This window comes from Capricornis sumatraensis, chromosome 1 (genome assembly GCF_032405125.1).
Source record: "Capricornis sumatraensis isolate serow.1 chromosome 1, serow.2, whole genome shotgun sequence".
NCBI classification, from domain to species: domain Eukaryota; kingdom Metazoa; phylum Chordata; class Mammalia; order Artiodactyla; family Bovidae; genus Capricornis; species Capricornis sumatraensis.
Window position 1 is genome coordinate 31,741,796 of NC_091069.1, and position 15,627 is coordinate 31,757,422.

At 44.2% G+C, this 15,627-nt stretch overlaps 2 protein-coding genes across 3 annotated transcripts in view; one reads left to right on the forward strand and one right to left on the reverse strand.

The window, feature by feature from the left end:
- The first annotated feature begins 242 nt into the window (after positions 1-242).
- LOC138074472 (protein FAM228A) lies at positions 243-13,029 on the forward strand. Its single transcript, XM_068966623.1, has 9 exons — positions 243-320; positions 2,609-2,677; positions 3,622-3,813; positions 5,893-5,973; positions 7,513-7,600; positions 7,719-7,875; positions 10,763-10,907; positions 11,605-11,748; positions 12,937-13,029. The coding sequence occupies exons 1-9, from the start codon at positions 243-245 to the stop codon at positions 13,027-13,029; spliced, it is 1,047 nt and encodes a 348-aa protein (XP_068822724.1).
- Positions 13,030-13,606: 577 nt separating this feature from the next.
- Positions 13,607-15,627, reverse strand: part of ITSN2 (intersectin 2) — an 84,249-nt gene continuing 82,228 nt past the window's right edge. For both annotated transcript variants that reach the window (XM_068965962.1, XM_068965954.1), the window contains 3 exons: positions 15,494-15,577; positions 14,919-15,092; positions 13,607-14,456 (listed from right to left, as the gene is read on the reverse strand). In XM_068965962.1, coding sequence (XP_068822063.1) covers positions 14,299-14,456; positions 14,919-15,092; positions 15,494-15,577 — 416 coding nt within the window. In that variant the 3' untranslated portion in view covers positions 13,607-14,298. The remainder of the gene's footprint in view (positions 14,457-14,918; positions 15,093-15,493; positions 15,578-15,627) is intronic.

A 15,627-nucleotide genomic window follows, 5' to 3' on the forward strand; every position in this document is an offset into this window, starting at 1 on the left:
ACCCTGAGGTGTTGCCTGGCTGGGTCTGCAAGGGTGTAGGTTGGGGAGCCTAACTAGTCACCCACTTTGAGAAACAGGTTTAGGGGCGCGGGAGGATTTTTTTGTTTTACTTAACCGAGACTATGAAGTGTTTAACCGCTCTCTGAACTCAAAAGACCTACACATTTTCAACTGGACTTGCCTATCTCCTCAATTTACTCTTTCTCCCCTCAGGGATGGTATTATATATGGCTGCCACAAAAATGTCCAACTGTGGTAAACATTTTGGGCCTGAACAATTAGAAAAGTGGCCAGAACCTGAGTCAGTCACGTTGATGGAGGTAAAATTATATGGCATTTAGGGGCCTGTCTTTTGGTGATGGGGCATAAATCCCTTGAAATTAAGATCTGTTGTGTCTTAATCACAGTTGTTTTCCCCAGAACTAGAACAGCACCTGGCATAGACTTGGTGCTTAAGAAATTCATCCAGTGGGAAGGGCAGGGGGCGGGGGTCACATTTGGCCCAGGGTGGTCGTCCTGTTTCCTGTGGTAGGCAGGGTGAGGACGGCCACAGGGCAGCAGTGGGTAAACACAGGGGTCCCAGAGCTGCCCTGCAGGAGAGCAGGGGAGGCCCGGCCTAGGCTTGCAGTTACTTCATGACACTTCAGGATCTGGTAAAGCAATGATTTTCTCATAAAGAAAGTTTCATTATTTTATAGAGAAGTTCTTGGATATTTCCTCTGTTTTACCCCTTTTACTGTGGTAGCAGTAAGAGTGGTGAGATTATGTGTGTGTGTGCATGCATGAGTGTACATGCACAGAAAATACAGACTTCAAACGTGCTGCTAGAAATCATTAACATCCTCCTCATATTTTCTGACAAAATCACCAAGAGGGAGCTGTTAAAACAAAAACTATTTTCTTTTAAAAAAAAAAGTTGGTTTGCAAATCTGCATATAACCAATAGTATGTATAACATTTGCTAATAGTGTTAATAGGATGGCTAAAAAATTGATTTCCCAAGATGATTGTTAGTGTATGTTTCTACTTCTTCAGATTAATAGGTTGATTATTCTAAATTTGTATTGTATTAGGGGAAAACATTTAATTGTGTTACATGATTTTTCAATTATCATCTTAAAATAAGTTTAAGAAGGCTTTATTTTAAAGCAAGAGTCTGTTCATATTATCAGGAGAGTTTTATTTTGGAGAAGACCCTAGTAGCTGTCCAAATATCATTTTAGATTTCATGCAAAGCTGTTAGATATACAAGTAAAAATACAACTGCCCCTTTCAAAATTTCTGTTATTCACAGAGTTGGTGTTTGAGTGTGGGGTTTAGTTCATTTTGATGCACTCACTGTGACAGAACTGAAAGCAAAGCCAGAGGTTGAATAACATAGTTTTAAGAATCTGTATCACTTTACAGTAGATAATTCTTTTAGGTAACAGCACTTCTCTTACAGACACTTAATTTTTATTGCTTTTCCATTTGTTCCTACTTACTTCTGTAAGAGTAAAGGCTGGAAGATCAGTTCATAGTGATCCAAATGAAAAGCCCTAGAGTAAGGATTTAAGTGCATTAACTTTACCCAGACTCATAATGGAAACAGCTAGTCCCTAAATGTAAAACCATCTTGGTCCTTAGCCAGGAGTTCTCAACTAACTGGCTCTAGTCCAGTCAAACTAAGTCAAACTTCTGCAGTTTTGATTTATAAGGAGGTTTTAACTTATAAAGAGAACTAGCAGAAGTCAGGGAACTTCAAGGGCTTTTAAAACATACCCACAGACTGCCTGTAAAGAGGCTTCATCTTATAGTTGTTGTTCAGTCACTAAGTTGTGTCTTATTCTTTGTGACCCCATGGACTGCAGCACATCAGACTTCCCTGTCCTTCAATGTCTCCTGGACTTTGCCCAAACTCATGTCCTTTGAGTTGGTGATGCCATCCAACTATCTCAATTTCTGTCGCCCTCTTCTCCTGCCCTCAATTTTTCCCAGCATCAAGGTCTTTTCCAATGAGTCGGCTCTTTGCATCAGGTGGCCACAGTATTAGAGCTTCAGCTTCAGCATCTATCCTTCCAATGAATATTCAGGGTTGATTTCCTTTAGGATTGACTGGTTTGATCTCCTTGCAGTCCAAGGGAATCTCGAGTCTTCTCCAGCACCACAATTCAAAAACATCAATTCTTTGGTGCTCAGCCTTCTGTATGGTCCAACTCTCACATCCATGCATGACTACTGGAAAAACCATAGCTTTGACTATATGAACCTTTGTCAGCAAAGTGATATCTCTGCCTTTTTTTTTTTTTCTCTGCTTTTTAATACACTTTCTTGGTACTTTAGAAATCATGGTGTGATGTAAGAGATTTGTTTCAAAATAATCTAGTAGGGGGCAGGGGAGTGAGTAGGTATTAAGATGAAATAAGATTGACTGAATTGATCGTTGTTGAACCTGGGTGATGGGTTCATGGAGAATTGTGTTTGAAAATTTCCATAATAAAATGTTACAAAATGTGTTTCGAGGTACAAATGTTAGATTCACACTCAAATTATTGGTAAAATACATTGAGTTTGTCACAGACTTGTTTATTCAGGATCCATATCTTAATATTTAATTCTATAATTTTAGGCATTAGCCAGAGAAGACATTGATGAAGCTGTATATGCAATATTATTTAGAGAAAATTGTATTACAAAGGTAAGAGTGGGCTACAGAGTGGATTCTAAGTGCGTTCTAGATATGCAAGAGTGATATAGAGCAGTGTGGCAAAGAGGATGTTACCATGTCAGAGAGAGTCATTTTTTCTGGGAGAATGAGCCTCCCTTGAATCACCCATTGATGCTACATAGATCTGCGCTGGTGCTCTCTCCTTGCAGGATCACTAAGAGGTCAGGTTTCCCAGATTTATTCTTAAGGGATCTGAGAGATTGTTCTAACTACTCCTCTGGTACTGAATAGAAATTTTTCCTAGAACTTACCTCTCTCTCTTATGTTCCCACATCACAGTGGGGACCTATAAAGCCACAAGAAATGAATTAATATTTAAGGGTAATGACCAATCACTACTGATCGTCACTATGGAATTAATAAATTTAAGGAGGTTTTCATCTCAATGAGAGGGATTGGAATTTGGTAAATAATACTTGAACATTTGTACTGTGACACAGTTTATAAAGGAGGTTCACATATATATTCTCACATGAGCCTCAAAAGACGAAGGTGGGTTTACCCTCAGAGAGAAAGAGAGGTGTTGAATCAAGTCCAGTGCTCTTATTCCTCTACCACTTGTATCACAGACTTTACTGATGATAAAGGCTGGAGATGAGGAATGGTGACCAGGCGATGCTTTGAATCCTGAAAAGAAGCACAGTTTCCTGAGTGAGGAAGTGTTTGGATGTGGTTTGGTCTGGAGGCACTGTTGTGGTGTAGAACTGTCCGTGGGTTCTGCATGCTCTATGCTCTCAGGTTCTCTTTCTGAACTTTATTCTGTTCTTTGATTATCTTATTCTATGACTTGACAGCCTAAATGTGCTGAGAGCTTAGGAGTGGGAACAAGTGTCCCCCCCAACTTATTCAGATTAAAATAAATGTAAAACCTCTTAGTAACTTGTTTTCTTTCCTTGTTTGTATCACTTCATTAGAGATTGGATGTGTATTTTCAGCATCTGGATGCTTTTAAGGAAAGAAGAAAAGAGCTGTTGCATAAAAAATGGACTGAGAATGTTGCAAAGCCTCTTCAGGAGAGAATTATGGAAAAAGTAATTTCATATAAAGCGTTGGAGAAAAAAAAACAAGAGAATTTTGAATATTTTTTAAAGCACACAAATAAAACGGTACTGATAATTTTTTTAATGAAATATTATTTGAAAATTTGGGCTGTTATTTTCATTGATTATGCAGATTCTCAAATTTGTTTTTGTATCTAAGATGAATTCATGGAACTGTAAAACAGCCTACTACATTTTAAAATCCAAAGTTTAAGGTAGAGGGAACAGAAGTGTTTACTTGGAACTAGATTTATCAGGCATGCTTTTTGGTGATTGTTAATAATATAACAGGGGCTTAAACCATAAGAATATTTATTGGTTACTCAATAAGAAACAGAAGGGTTGGTGGTCTCATGGTGGGCTCTGGAAGTCTAACAATGTCATTAATAACCCAGTTTTGTTTTGTTTTTTTCCTGTTCTGATATCCTGAGTATTTTCAGTCTGTGCCCATCATCCTCACATTTGTAAGCACGTTTGGTTTCTTATAGCTCTGGCATGAGGCAGGAAGAAAGGGTGAGAAATGATATCTGGGGGCCCTTTTCTTACATCTCATCCTTTGATCAGGAAGCAAAAAGTCCTCAGAAGCTCCTAGCCAATTTCCCTGGTTTATTGTCCATAAACCAGGTCACATCAGAAGTCCTAGCTAAAAGCAGAGCTGGGCATGTGTGTGTGGCTTTCCAGTCTCTTTAGTATGTTGTGGGTGAAGGAGAAGGGGACTGTTCCATGGCTATTGAGTTAGCAACTATTAGGTGAAGGGACCACCAGTTTCTATCCTCTGTTCTTCAATTTTATTAAATAAGAACAAATTTTGGCTTCTTCTATGGAAGATTTTTCTCTTTTTAACTTTGAAATCAGGACCCTCTTTTGAAATTGAGGCCCACCTAAATTTCCACGTATTCAGCAGAGATCTAGAGTAATGTGACTGGAATATTAGAGATGTGAACTGAACTGAAGTATATTTAATGAGCAGAATTTCTGGAGGTGTACATTAAATACATTTTCCTAAACACCCTAAGAGGCAGAGCTCAAGGGTAAATCCAGGTCACTTTGAAACAAAGTGCAAAGTCTCACAAGTATGTGCAAAAATGTGATTGCACAAGCATACGATGGGAAAGCCATGCCTTAGGAAAACCATGTGTTGAAGTCAAGTGATTTAAAATGACAGTAAATTCAATGTGAGTCAGCCGTGTGAGCTGGCTTCCAAGAAATCATCCAAGCTTTTAGGCAGTATTGAGAGGCACTGCTCTGAGTGGGAAATGTTGGGTCCAGCCTGTCCACCCACGGACAGTCACCAGTTACAGAACCTTTAGAAAAGGGTGGAGGCTTGACAACACTTCACAGGAGGAAAAGTGGAAAAAAACATATAGTAAGTTTAGCCTAGGGAAGAGATGACACGAAGGGAAATGAAATCTTTAAGTATGTATTGTAAAAGGCTGACATGTGGATGAAGAGTAGATGTATTTTGTGTTGCTTCATGGGGAGAACTGGCAGTGACAAGGCAGACTTCACCTCTGTTCTAAGGACAAGCTTCCTAGTGGTTAGAATGACCAAGAGAGTATCTGCCTAATGGAGCAGAGCTGTGCTGTGCTTAGTTGCTCAGTTGTGTCTGACTCTTTGCGACCCCATGGACTGTAGCCCACCAGGCCCTTCTGTCCATGGGGATTCTCCAGGCATGAATGCTGGAGTGGGTTGCCATGCCCTCTCCAAGGGATCTTTCCAACCCAGAGATCAAACCCAGGGTTTCCCACATTGCAGGCGGATTCTTTACCATCTAAACCACCAGGGAAGCCCAAGAATACTGGAGTGGGTAGTCTGTCCCTTCTCCAGGGGATCTTCCTGAAATTGAACTGGGATCTCCTGTACTGCAGGTGGATTCTTCACCAGCTGAGCTACCAGGGAAGCCCTCATGAAGCAGAAGTTCCTCAAATAAGGCTAGTGGGTGACTTGAGACCAAAGCTGGATGATTGCTTCTTCCAGAAGGTGGTGGACTCTCAGTGCAGTCCAGATTACTTCTAAAGTTTCTCTGAACCCTTTGAATCTATGATTTTATATAAAAAATGGAATAAAGTATTTCACTTTCTTGAATCTTGCAAAAACACACGTGTATGTAGTGGTTTGCTCTTAAGCGTACTTTTTTGTTTAAAGGAAATTATATTTGGAGACTTTTATGATCCTGAAGTATACAATCCTTTTTATATGACAAAAAAGGACCCAAATTATGGGAAGGTAAGTACATTACCTATTATTATCTATTTATTCTTAGAAGCTCTGGGGTTGGGGAAAACCCGGTTGTTTTAGAAGTCTTACAGTTTTTCTGCATTCACTTAAAAAAAAATCCACAAAAGCATTTCCCCTGAGTTTTAGATTAAGAATCCAAAGTAATTTTGACCACTTGGGAATGAACATTGTGAAAAAGGCACATGCATGTGTGTGATAATTCATTTGTTCATTCATTGCTCTATCCACTCACATTCAGCAAACCAGAAGCCCAGGAGGTTGGGGAGGGTAAGTGGACAGTGAATGTGACAGGAGTGTCACAGAACCAGCACAGAGAGAGCTCCTTCATAGAAGAGGTGGATGGAGGGATGCGGGAAAGGCTGTCCAGGAGCCAGTAGTTGAGCTTGTAATGCATCTTCACATTTCACACTGACAATATAGGTATTAACATTTTGAGATGTAGGTTTCATGTCTTTTACTCTTGCGTAGCAGAAGTGGCCACCTGATCTCTGAAGAGGAAAGTGATTTATTTTTGCTTCTCTCTGAAAATTAAGGCAGGTCATAGTTGTGAAGATAGGAAGGTCTTTTTGGCTCTGGGGGACTCACTGAGTATTCTGTTGGGGAGTCATTATGTTGTTCCCTCATTCAGTGGCTGTTGTCCTTGCAAATTGCATTGGGTCAAGATCAAGTGTCTGGGGAAGTAAAAGGGGGGAATAGTTTTTCTGTCTAAAGCCTATACTCAGGATGCGGAGGGAGGGAGAAAACCACCTTCCTCCATGGCCTCTGTAGCTGGCCCTTGACTTCAGCTTGTGCTGTTCTCCTGCCCTTCGGTTCTCACAAGCCCTTGGAGACCAGTGGCCAGCCCTCAAGGAGTGCCCTTCCTCCCAAGCCGGGTTAGAGCTCTGCCTTGTGCTCCCAGGGCTTCCCTGGTGGCTCAGACGGTAAAGCACCTGCCTGCAGTGCGGGAGACCTGGATTCAATCCCTGGGTCGGGAAGATCCCCTGGAGAAGGAAATGGCAACCCACTCCTGTACTCTTGCCTGCAAAATCCCATGGACGGAAGAGCCTCATAGGCTACAGTCCATGGGGTCGCAAAGAGTCGGACGTGACTTAGTGACTTCACTTCACTCTCTTTCTTTTTGTGCTCCTAAAGCAGCCAAGCTGATGCCTCTCACGACGAGGTAGTTGTCATGCTTGACTTGTCTGTTCTAGACTGAGAGGTTCCTGAATACAGGACCCCACTGGGAGGCAGCCACCCCTGCAGTTGCATCAGCAGATACTTGTTGCCTGATGCATTGATACTGTAGAACTCTTAACAGGAGTGTGTGTGCCTTCTCCTTGGGTGGCCCTTGGTCCATTCAGCCACTTAAGGCCCAGTGAAATATTCTTGGGTGAGGTGGGTGGCATTTATGCCTCCCTTGCTCTGTATGACATTACCCCTGGGTCCTTGTTCTCAGCTGCTTTAGTGTATAGTAAGGCTACACTCAAATGCTTCAGACAGATTTAAAACAAATTGTGCTTGGGTCCTCAGAGAGTCATTTTCTCGCAGGTCGTGGTCCCACCATTCTGTGATCCTCTGTTTAGAAGACAGCAAGAGATAGATGAAGAGCAGAGAGCTATTTTTCAGTACACGACAGGTACTTTGTGATCAGGCGGCTTCATCTTTAGAGACTTCAATTCTTGAGTGATCTCCTACCCCAAGGGTGACTGGAGCTGACCTTAAGGGTGTTGATTTAGATTTTTATCTTCCTATAGGAAAACGATGTACCTTAAAAGAATTTAAAGAGCTAGAGAAGGCCAGGCAGTATGCCAGACTGCCCCAGTTCGCGTTCAGTCTCCACAGCATGGTTTCAAAGGAGAGGCCCAAAGCCTCTGCGAGGCCTGTGGGAAGCAAAACACATAGCAAACACAGGTAAAGGTCTTTTTGCTGTGTCCGGAGTTTGGCCTGTACGGCATGTCATACAGCTGGAGTCACACAGCATGTAGCCTTTTCAAGATTTTACTTTCATTTTTAAAGGCTGTTCTCACAGGATTAAGAATGTTAGGTTGGCAGATATTTTCTTTCAACATATATCCCTGTCTTTTGCTCTTAAAATTGCCCATCCTACTGTTGTTCTTTTGGAGACAGTTATCTTTTTATCTGGATGCTTTTAACACTTTCTTGTTGTCTTTGATTTCCAGTAGTTTTCTATGATGTCCCTAGGTGTGGATTTTTTTTTTTTAATCTACTTGGCATTTATGGGTCTTTTTGTATCTGTAAAGTGATGTCTTCAGTCAGTTCAGGGAGGTTTTCATTCATTTTCTCTTTGATTGTTACCTCTGTCATATACTCTGTTTTCTTTCTGGAATTCCAGTTAAATGTATTTTAGATTGTCTCACTGTAACCTCCCTGTCTCTTACCCTTTCTTGTGTTATTTCCAAGTTGCTCCAAATTTAATTCTAGGTATTTTTACTCTTTATCTCTTCAGTTGTATCTAACCATCCGTTGTTAAATCCATCCACTGAGTTTTTATTTTCAATTTTTAAAATTTTATAGTTCAAGCATCTTATTTTGTTCCTTTTCAGGTAAGTTTTGAGGAAGGCTGTGGAGATCCTCAGGGCCTGGAGGATCTCCACCCTCGATGGGGGAACCTATTTCCAGTGCCCTGGTTTGACTTTCCCCTATCCCCAGGGAGGGGATTTGTTCAGAACGAGGTTAACTACCCGCTTTCCAGGACAGCACCAGGCCTGAGAGGGAAGATCTGCCAAAGGTACGCTGGGAGCATGGAGGAATCAGTCTCTGCTACCTGATGCTGAGCAAAGCTCCCAGGGGAGAAGTAGCCAGACTGAAGGCTCCCTCTGAAAGGACTGTTTCCTCTCTGGAAGAATCGTTCCACTGCTGTCCAGCGACTTTAAAATAGGAATTTTGTGGGGCTTGGAGGGGGTGAATTTTTTTTATTTTCTCTTAAGTTGTTGTAGTAGGAGCATTGGCCTTTGCAAACTTTCTACAGAAAAAGGAAAAAAAAGCAGCTGCCATGTCTGTCATGTTCTCTTGGTGTTTCCTTTTTGTCCCCCATCCTGAGTTTTGCTGGAATGAACAACACTGCTTTGTTTCTGCTTTCCTGTGATTTGAAAGTTTTGTGTTCTATTTCTGGTTTCATGGTTTCTTTACAAATTTTAGCGAATATTTTTATTTAAACATCAATAATTATATAACTCCTTATCCCCTAGCAAGGCAAAGCCTTTATATTGCTTTATTTCCTCATCTCCCCTCTCTGGCTCCTCAGCCTTTATAGACGGTCATATTTCTTTAGTTGATATTCTGCTTTTGGGTCTGTCTCTTCCGATGGACCCTCCCACCTCATAGCCGGAGGAACCTCTTCAAAGTGATCAACCAAACTGAAAACCTTTAGTAGATTCCCATAACCATTCCAATAACATCCAGCCCAACTAGCACATAAGGTGCTCTCTGGGCTGTGTTACCTTTTCTAGCTTTGTCTAAAAAAAATCCCCTCTCTCTAAAGAAAAGAAATATGACAAAGCACAGAAATATTTGGATCAAGTCAGCACTTGGCGGATTATCACCTGGCCTTTTCTCTGCTCCCCTTCCTGCCTCTTCTCTCTGCAGCAAGCTCCCTGAGGGCCCGGGGTTGCTAATGTATCTTGGTATTCCCAGCACTTAGCTGGAAGATAGCAGATGAGGAGTCAGTACTTGTGGGATGAATGAATGAAGGGAGGGGTGGAGGCAAAGGTGATTTCCCTAGAGAGGCCTTGGCTTCCCGGGCAGGAATGAGACAGCCCTGGGAAACCTTCCGAGAGGATGCACCTGCGGGTGCCTCAAGTTGCTATTCAATAAAGTAATAAAAGGACTTAAGAGTGAGGTAGCTTTGTTAGTCAGAGACAGTTTGATCACAAAAAGCGGAGTCCTTCTCAACTTGATAAAAAAGGGAAGGGGGCCTGGGTATGTTAGAAAGCACCCATCTCTCATGGAAGCCAGTGTCTCCATCTGTTCAGACTGCGATAACAGGAGCTGAGACTGGGTGGCTTATAAATGACAGAAATATATTTCTCTCGGTGGAGGCAGGGAAGTTCAAGATCAAGGTGCTGGCAGATTCAGAGTCTGGCAAGGACTGGCTTCCTGATTCAGACACTGAATCTTCTCACTGGTGGAAAGGGTGATGGAACTCTCAGGCCTGTTTCACAAGGTCATTAATCCCATTCAGGAGGGCTCTGCCCTCATGACCTATCATCTCCCAAAGGCCCCACCTCCTAATACCATCACTTTGGGGGTGGGTTTCAACATATGAATTGTGAGGGGACACAAACAGACTACAGCAGTCAGAAGGATAGCCAGGCTGCTTGAAGTACCACAAGGTCGCTCCTTGCTTCTCTGGGACTTGATGGCTGATGGATGTGTGTCATCTATCATAGCTTCTCTTTGTGAACCTGCTTCATTTCTCTTTCTCTGCTTTCTTGTGCATGTCCTGGAAAATGGATGCCCTGGTTATGCCTTTCTGGTTTGAGCCCTCTGAGGCTGCCTGGAGTTCCTCTGTCCCAATTACAACTCTGGGGACTGAGGCTCTGGGTCTCAGGCCTCAGCTACAGCCGCAGAAGGTCACATGACTCACTGCCTAAGGATGGAGCCGGCAGGGGTGTGGGTGGGGGGCAGACTGATCAACAGCCACCAAGTGATGTTTTCTCAGTCTCTCATTTTCATAGAGTGAGTGCTGAGTTCACTAACTTAATTTTCAGGCAATTATTGAATGATACAATTCTATTTATACTGAGTTGAGATCATTTTCTTCTACTATTCTTTACAGTCCTGAAAAGCTTGTCTGTGCAGAAGAGAAATTTCCACCTTATAAGGTGAAAATGACTAGTGATGTAAATCAAACTGTTTTTGAAAGACGGTTTTATTCCTCGAAGATCAGCCAGGAGAGTAAAAGGCATGAGAAGAAGGGCCTGGTGAGCAGAGACTGGGGGTGGTGCAGGGTGGGGATGGTACAGCTGTGTAACACCCGCCAGAGAGCACTGACAGACCCCTCCCTCTCAGAGACTCCAAGGGCAGAGCAGGCAGTAGCCAAAGAAGGGGCTGAAAAAGAGGCGGCAGAGGAAGTGGTAGGGTCTCCCCGAGCTCAGTTCTGTTGCAGAGACGGGTTTCCTTCCACAGGACAGCCTTGGGCGAAGGCACTCAGAAAAGGGGCAGGTTGCGGGGCCCTGGACCCCACTGTCGGGGGTCCGATTGTGTCCTTCATAAGGGGAGAGACCACCTGCTCAGACGGGATCCGCCCGCTAAGGTTTCCTCAGCTCTTTTTTTCTGAGTTTTTGCTCTCCTTCCATTTTCCTACCATTTACTACTTATTACATCCAAACTAGACCAGATATTTTTTCTTCATAGTTTAGTCACAATAGGTGGGAATCTTTTGAAATGAAATTTATACTTAAAAAATTAGGGCAGAATGATAGGTAAGATATATAAAAGGCATAGACAGGCAGGCGAGTTCCGTGCGCAGATTTCCTGCCCAGAGCTCGCAGCCCCAGGGCACAGCTGAGAGCTCAGCCTATCCCCCTGAAGCTGCCTGGAAGATGTCAGCTGGGATGGGCCGGGAAGTTCCTTCCTGTCCTTCCCCACCCTTCACCCAACTCTTCTCTTCTCCCACAGGCTTTAGGAACCGGACAGCACAGACTCCACTCCTGGGCGGCAGGAGAAGGCTGGCAGAGGCGCAGGTCACAGCCCGTGGACAGAAGAGTGATGACCGCAGAGGTCCTGGGGCAGCACCTGGCCGCCTTGCAGCTGGGAAGGCAGGTGAGGCAGCCAGGACCAGTGCCCGGGCCATTCGTAATAAATGGTTTCCAGTATCTGTGCAGCAGTTAAAATGCTGCCAACATTTTTTCTCCAGAAATGGAATATTGCGAGGAATGTCCAACTAATAACAGTTACAGTTTATCAAGCTCTGGTTGTGAATCAGGAACTGTGTACTTTGTATTCATTTAAAAGTGTTCCCAGCAAGGTAGTTCCCCTTATGTGAAGTTCAGAGCTTCAGTAACTTGCTCAAGGTCAGCTGCACAGTTTGAAGGTGGCAGTGTCTTCTAGCCCAGGTCTAGTCCCTCAGGTGCCAAGGCACACACTCATTCCCCAGGGCACACGCTCTCCTCGCAGCCACTCAGACTGTGTGATGTCAGTCAGGCGGCTCAGAACCTGGGTCCCCTTTCAGAGGGCACGGCTATCCCGCTTGTCTGCAGGGTACCGTGATACTGAAGAGCACAGGAGGGGCTTTCTGGGCACTCCTCCAGCGTGTGCCCAGTCCTTTCCCGAAGTGTAGGTAATCTCAGGGTGCACCCTCCCTTCCTCGCCTTTCAGAAAATCAGGCTCCTTGTTATCAGGCGAGAACGTGATTTCTTAAGGAGCAGAGCTGGGTTTCTTGGTCAACAGGGGCTACTGGAGTTGCTGGAAGTACTGACATTAACTTTCTGTAATGTCACAGTCATCTGACTCACCTCCTGCAGGCTCCTGTGTCCTAAATCTGACAAGAACATGGTTCATGTCAGCTGCAGTTCATCACAGTGATAAAGTCCCATAGTCCCAGCTATAAAATTATCCTATAGCTGTAGTCACAGCTTTTACACCTGCCTGACCCATCAGTGGCAGCCTTAAGATTTGAAAGTTGGCTGAATATCAACCCACACCTGCTTTCTGATCCAACACAGCTCGACTCCCAGAACCCTGTAAAGATCAGCAGGTTGCTCTGTTCAGTGTGGCTGAGCCTGACCAGCCCAGCTTTCTCTGAAGTAAGCAACATACTCAGTTGTCTGGGTTCAGGTACTGAGTGTCTCTTCCTCTGACACTGGGGCATCCAGGGTCAATACTGGAATGATGGATTTTTTTTCACTTGAATATTCTGAATTATGTTGTCCAGTTTTTCTTTGTCTGTGATGTTCAGGCAGAAAACAGAGGCTGTGATGGAGGCACATCTGAATCCTTTCTTTCTTCCAGCTTCCAGAGAAGACCTGCTCCCCGAGAAATCAGGCACGGCTCCTGCAGCCCCACATGACTCCTTCCAAAAGGCAGCTCTTTTCCCGGCTGTAGTCAGTAACCCAGGGATTTAATGTATAACGCCTTCTTTGTTATCAATGTTCAGGACAGATTTTACGCTTCAGAATCCAGAAGCCAAGTAAATGGCTGTGGATGTGGCTCCAACAGGACGGGGAGCAGGAGGAGAGAATGGCGCTTTAGAGTTGGACAGGCCGGGGGGCCTGCTGATGATCCTTAATACTTATGCATTCCCTTCATGGCTGAGTTCCCCCTGAGGTTTTTACTCAGCAAAGCAAGCAGAGGAGATTAAAAAGGGACAGTGTAGCTCCCAGAGACTCAGCCGTCAAAAGAAACGAAACCCTAGAAACAGTAGGTATGTTGACCAGAGTCATACAGCAAGTCAGTGGCAGCCAAGACGAGGCTCTGGGGCTCCTGCCCGCTCTCTCTGCACATTCTGTCCTGGGTGTGTCTCATTGTTGCAGGAAGGAAATTTGGTTTCGTTACAAGCAGACCCTGAAATCACCTTTTAAAAAGGCCTTTCACATAGACAGTAAATCAGTCAGGCTTTGAAGCTACATTCATAAACTTATATTTTTATTCTCTTTCTGTACATATTGGCAATGATAAAGCTTAAAGATGCATGTCCTATGACATAACACAAAACAAGGGATTTACATAAATAATTTATACTTCAGAAAGTTAAAGTTGAAAAATATTTTCCGCATCATTAAGAGTTCACAGTATTTAAAGTAGATCAAGCTTTCTCCCTTAGATTTCAAACTATATTGTCTCAGCAGAGAATGATAACATCTAGTCAGGAATAAAATGCTCAAGTTTCTTTTCCAGTCAGTGCACAAGTGGACACTGTTTCCATAGCAGGCTGTTCCCAAGCTGAGGCTGCAGCGTTTCTTTCCAGTCCTCCTCCTCCTGAGTGGCTGTGACCCAGCAGGGGCCACACGGTGTGGAATGGTTACAGCGTCACCCAAACCACCCACAGTGGACACATTCAACCAAGTGGTAACGTCTGGTGGTCTGATGCCTCATTTCCACATAATACTTTGTATAGCCCTGAAAATGGAAACCTTGGCATCCAAACACAGCCGAACATGTTAACACTAATACAAGGCACTGTGCTATGGGGTTTGGTTTATTTCTAGGAAAGATCGTGTTTGCATAGATTGCGAGCGATTTAGTGTGCAATAAAACAGAGGCCCCAGTGCGCATGGCCTTGTGATGGATGAAGCTGCATGGTGCTCCTCCGGCTCAGGGGCAGCACCGGTTGTCTTCTCCGGCCCCAGCCCAGTGGGCAGATCCCTGAGGCCCCTACAGGAGAGTTTTCTGCTCAAAAAGCTGCAGGTCAAAGCGGACCCAGACCTCCCCAGTGGGGACCTCGTGCAGCAGGAGTCGGCGGGTTGTAGGGCCTTTGCTTTCCTGTTCTGTTCGAATTTTTGCCACTGGAACTTCAGTGCGACCCAGGAAATCTGGTGAACAGACACGAGTGTCAAAAGTCTTCTTTAAAAAACTGTTAAAAAAACTATCCCAGAAGGAGTGTCTGAAGCAGGATTCATAAAATGTTCACATCCAAAACAAGTAACTCGTTTTGGTTAATGGCTGTTGGAGACTCAGTGGATGGATACGTGCAGAACAAGGGGTCTGTGTGAAGGAAGCTGCCTGTGGGCACCCCAAGCCTCATTGGTCAGGGAGTGTCTCACCCATTCAGCAGGTGCTAGGAGCACAGCGTTTCCATTAGGTAAGCATGGGTGATGGGATGGGGAGACGACACATACCTGAGGCCACCCACCCCTTGCCCCTGAGAAGGGGCCCCACCTGTGGCCACTGAGAGCTCTTGAGGGCCATGGGCTGTATCACTGCCCTTAGGCATCCAGACCCCGGATCCTAGTGTATGTGGGGACCTTCATACCCCTCCCTGAGTTATACTTTACCGTCTGGTGAAAACTGATCTCTGTCGAACATGGTAAGACACAGCACATCCTGATAGAGGTCCTTAATGAAGAACTGGCAGTTAAAATTCCATTTGGGATTTAGTGTGTCCTGGAGGGTTCTGGTGGTGTAGCTCTGGGAGCCCATGCTGATTTCACAGTATGGATTGCTCTTTCCTGAATGAAAAAAACAAAACATGTGGCATGTGATGGAGGGGCCTTCCTTGAGCAGAGCGGATATGGTGTTTCTCTATAGACCATGGCCTGTGGTCTCCGTTCCCAATGCTGAGAGCATCATAAACCTGGGGAGGAACCAACTGTGCGGGCTTGAGCAGGGCCACTCCCCACGAGCAGGTGTCAGTGCAGCCTGCTTCCTGCTTTCTCCACTCAGAAGCACCGAGGAAGGAGGCATCAGTACCCTCTGGGGAAACAGAGGAAGAAGAATTTTGGCCCAATAACCATTTTAGTGGCATTGGAAATACCGACTTTTAAAAAGTGTCCCATTATTCAGTGTACAGAAGAGTCATAAGCAAAGAGCAGGGTTGTTACCACATCTGTTGAATGAAAGAAGCATTTACCATTTGGTTTACAGGCTTTCAGTTCTGTAGCTTCAATGACATGCACCATTAGACGCCCGATGCCTGAAGACTTCTGAGAGCGGGCTACAAAAGAGGAAGATGAGTGACGTTAATGTCTTCTCTGAGAACACAAA

Bases quoted from the DNA above. Each gene is read 5' to 3' on its own strand.
- LOC138074472 (XM_068966623.1), top strand. From the start codon at position 243: ATGTCCAACTGTGGTAAACATTTTGGGCCTGAACAATTAGAAAAGTGG. The intron at 5,974-7,512 runs GTAAGTACATTA...ATTTTCTCGCAG, and splicing joins AGGACCCAAATTATGGGAAG to GTCGTGGTCCCACCATTCTG. The intron at 7,601-7,718 runs GTACTTTGTGAT...ATCTTCCTATAG, and splicing joins TATTTTTCAGTACACGACAG to GAAAACGATGTACCTTAAAA.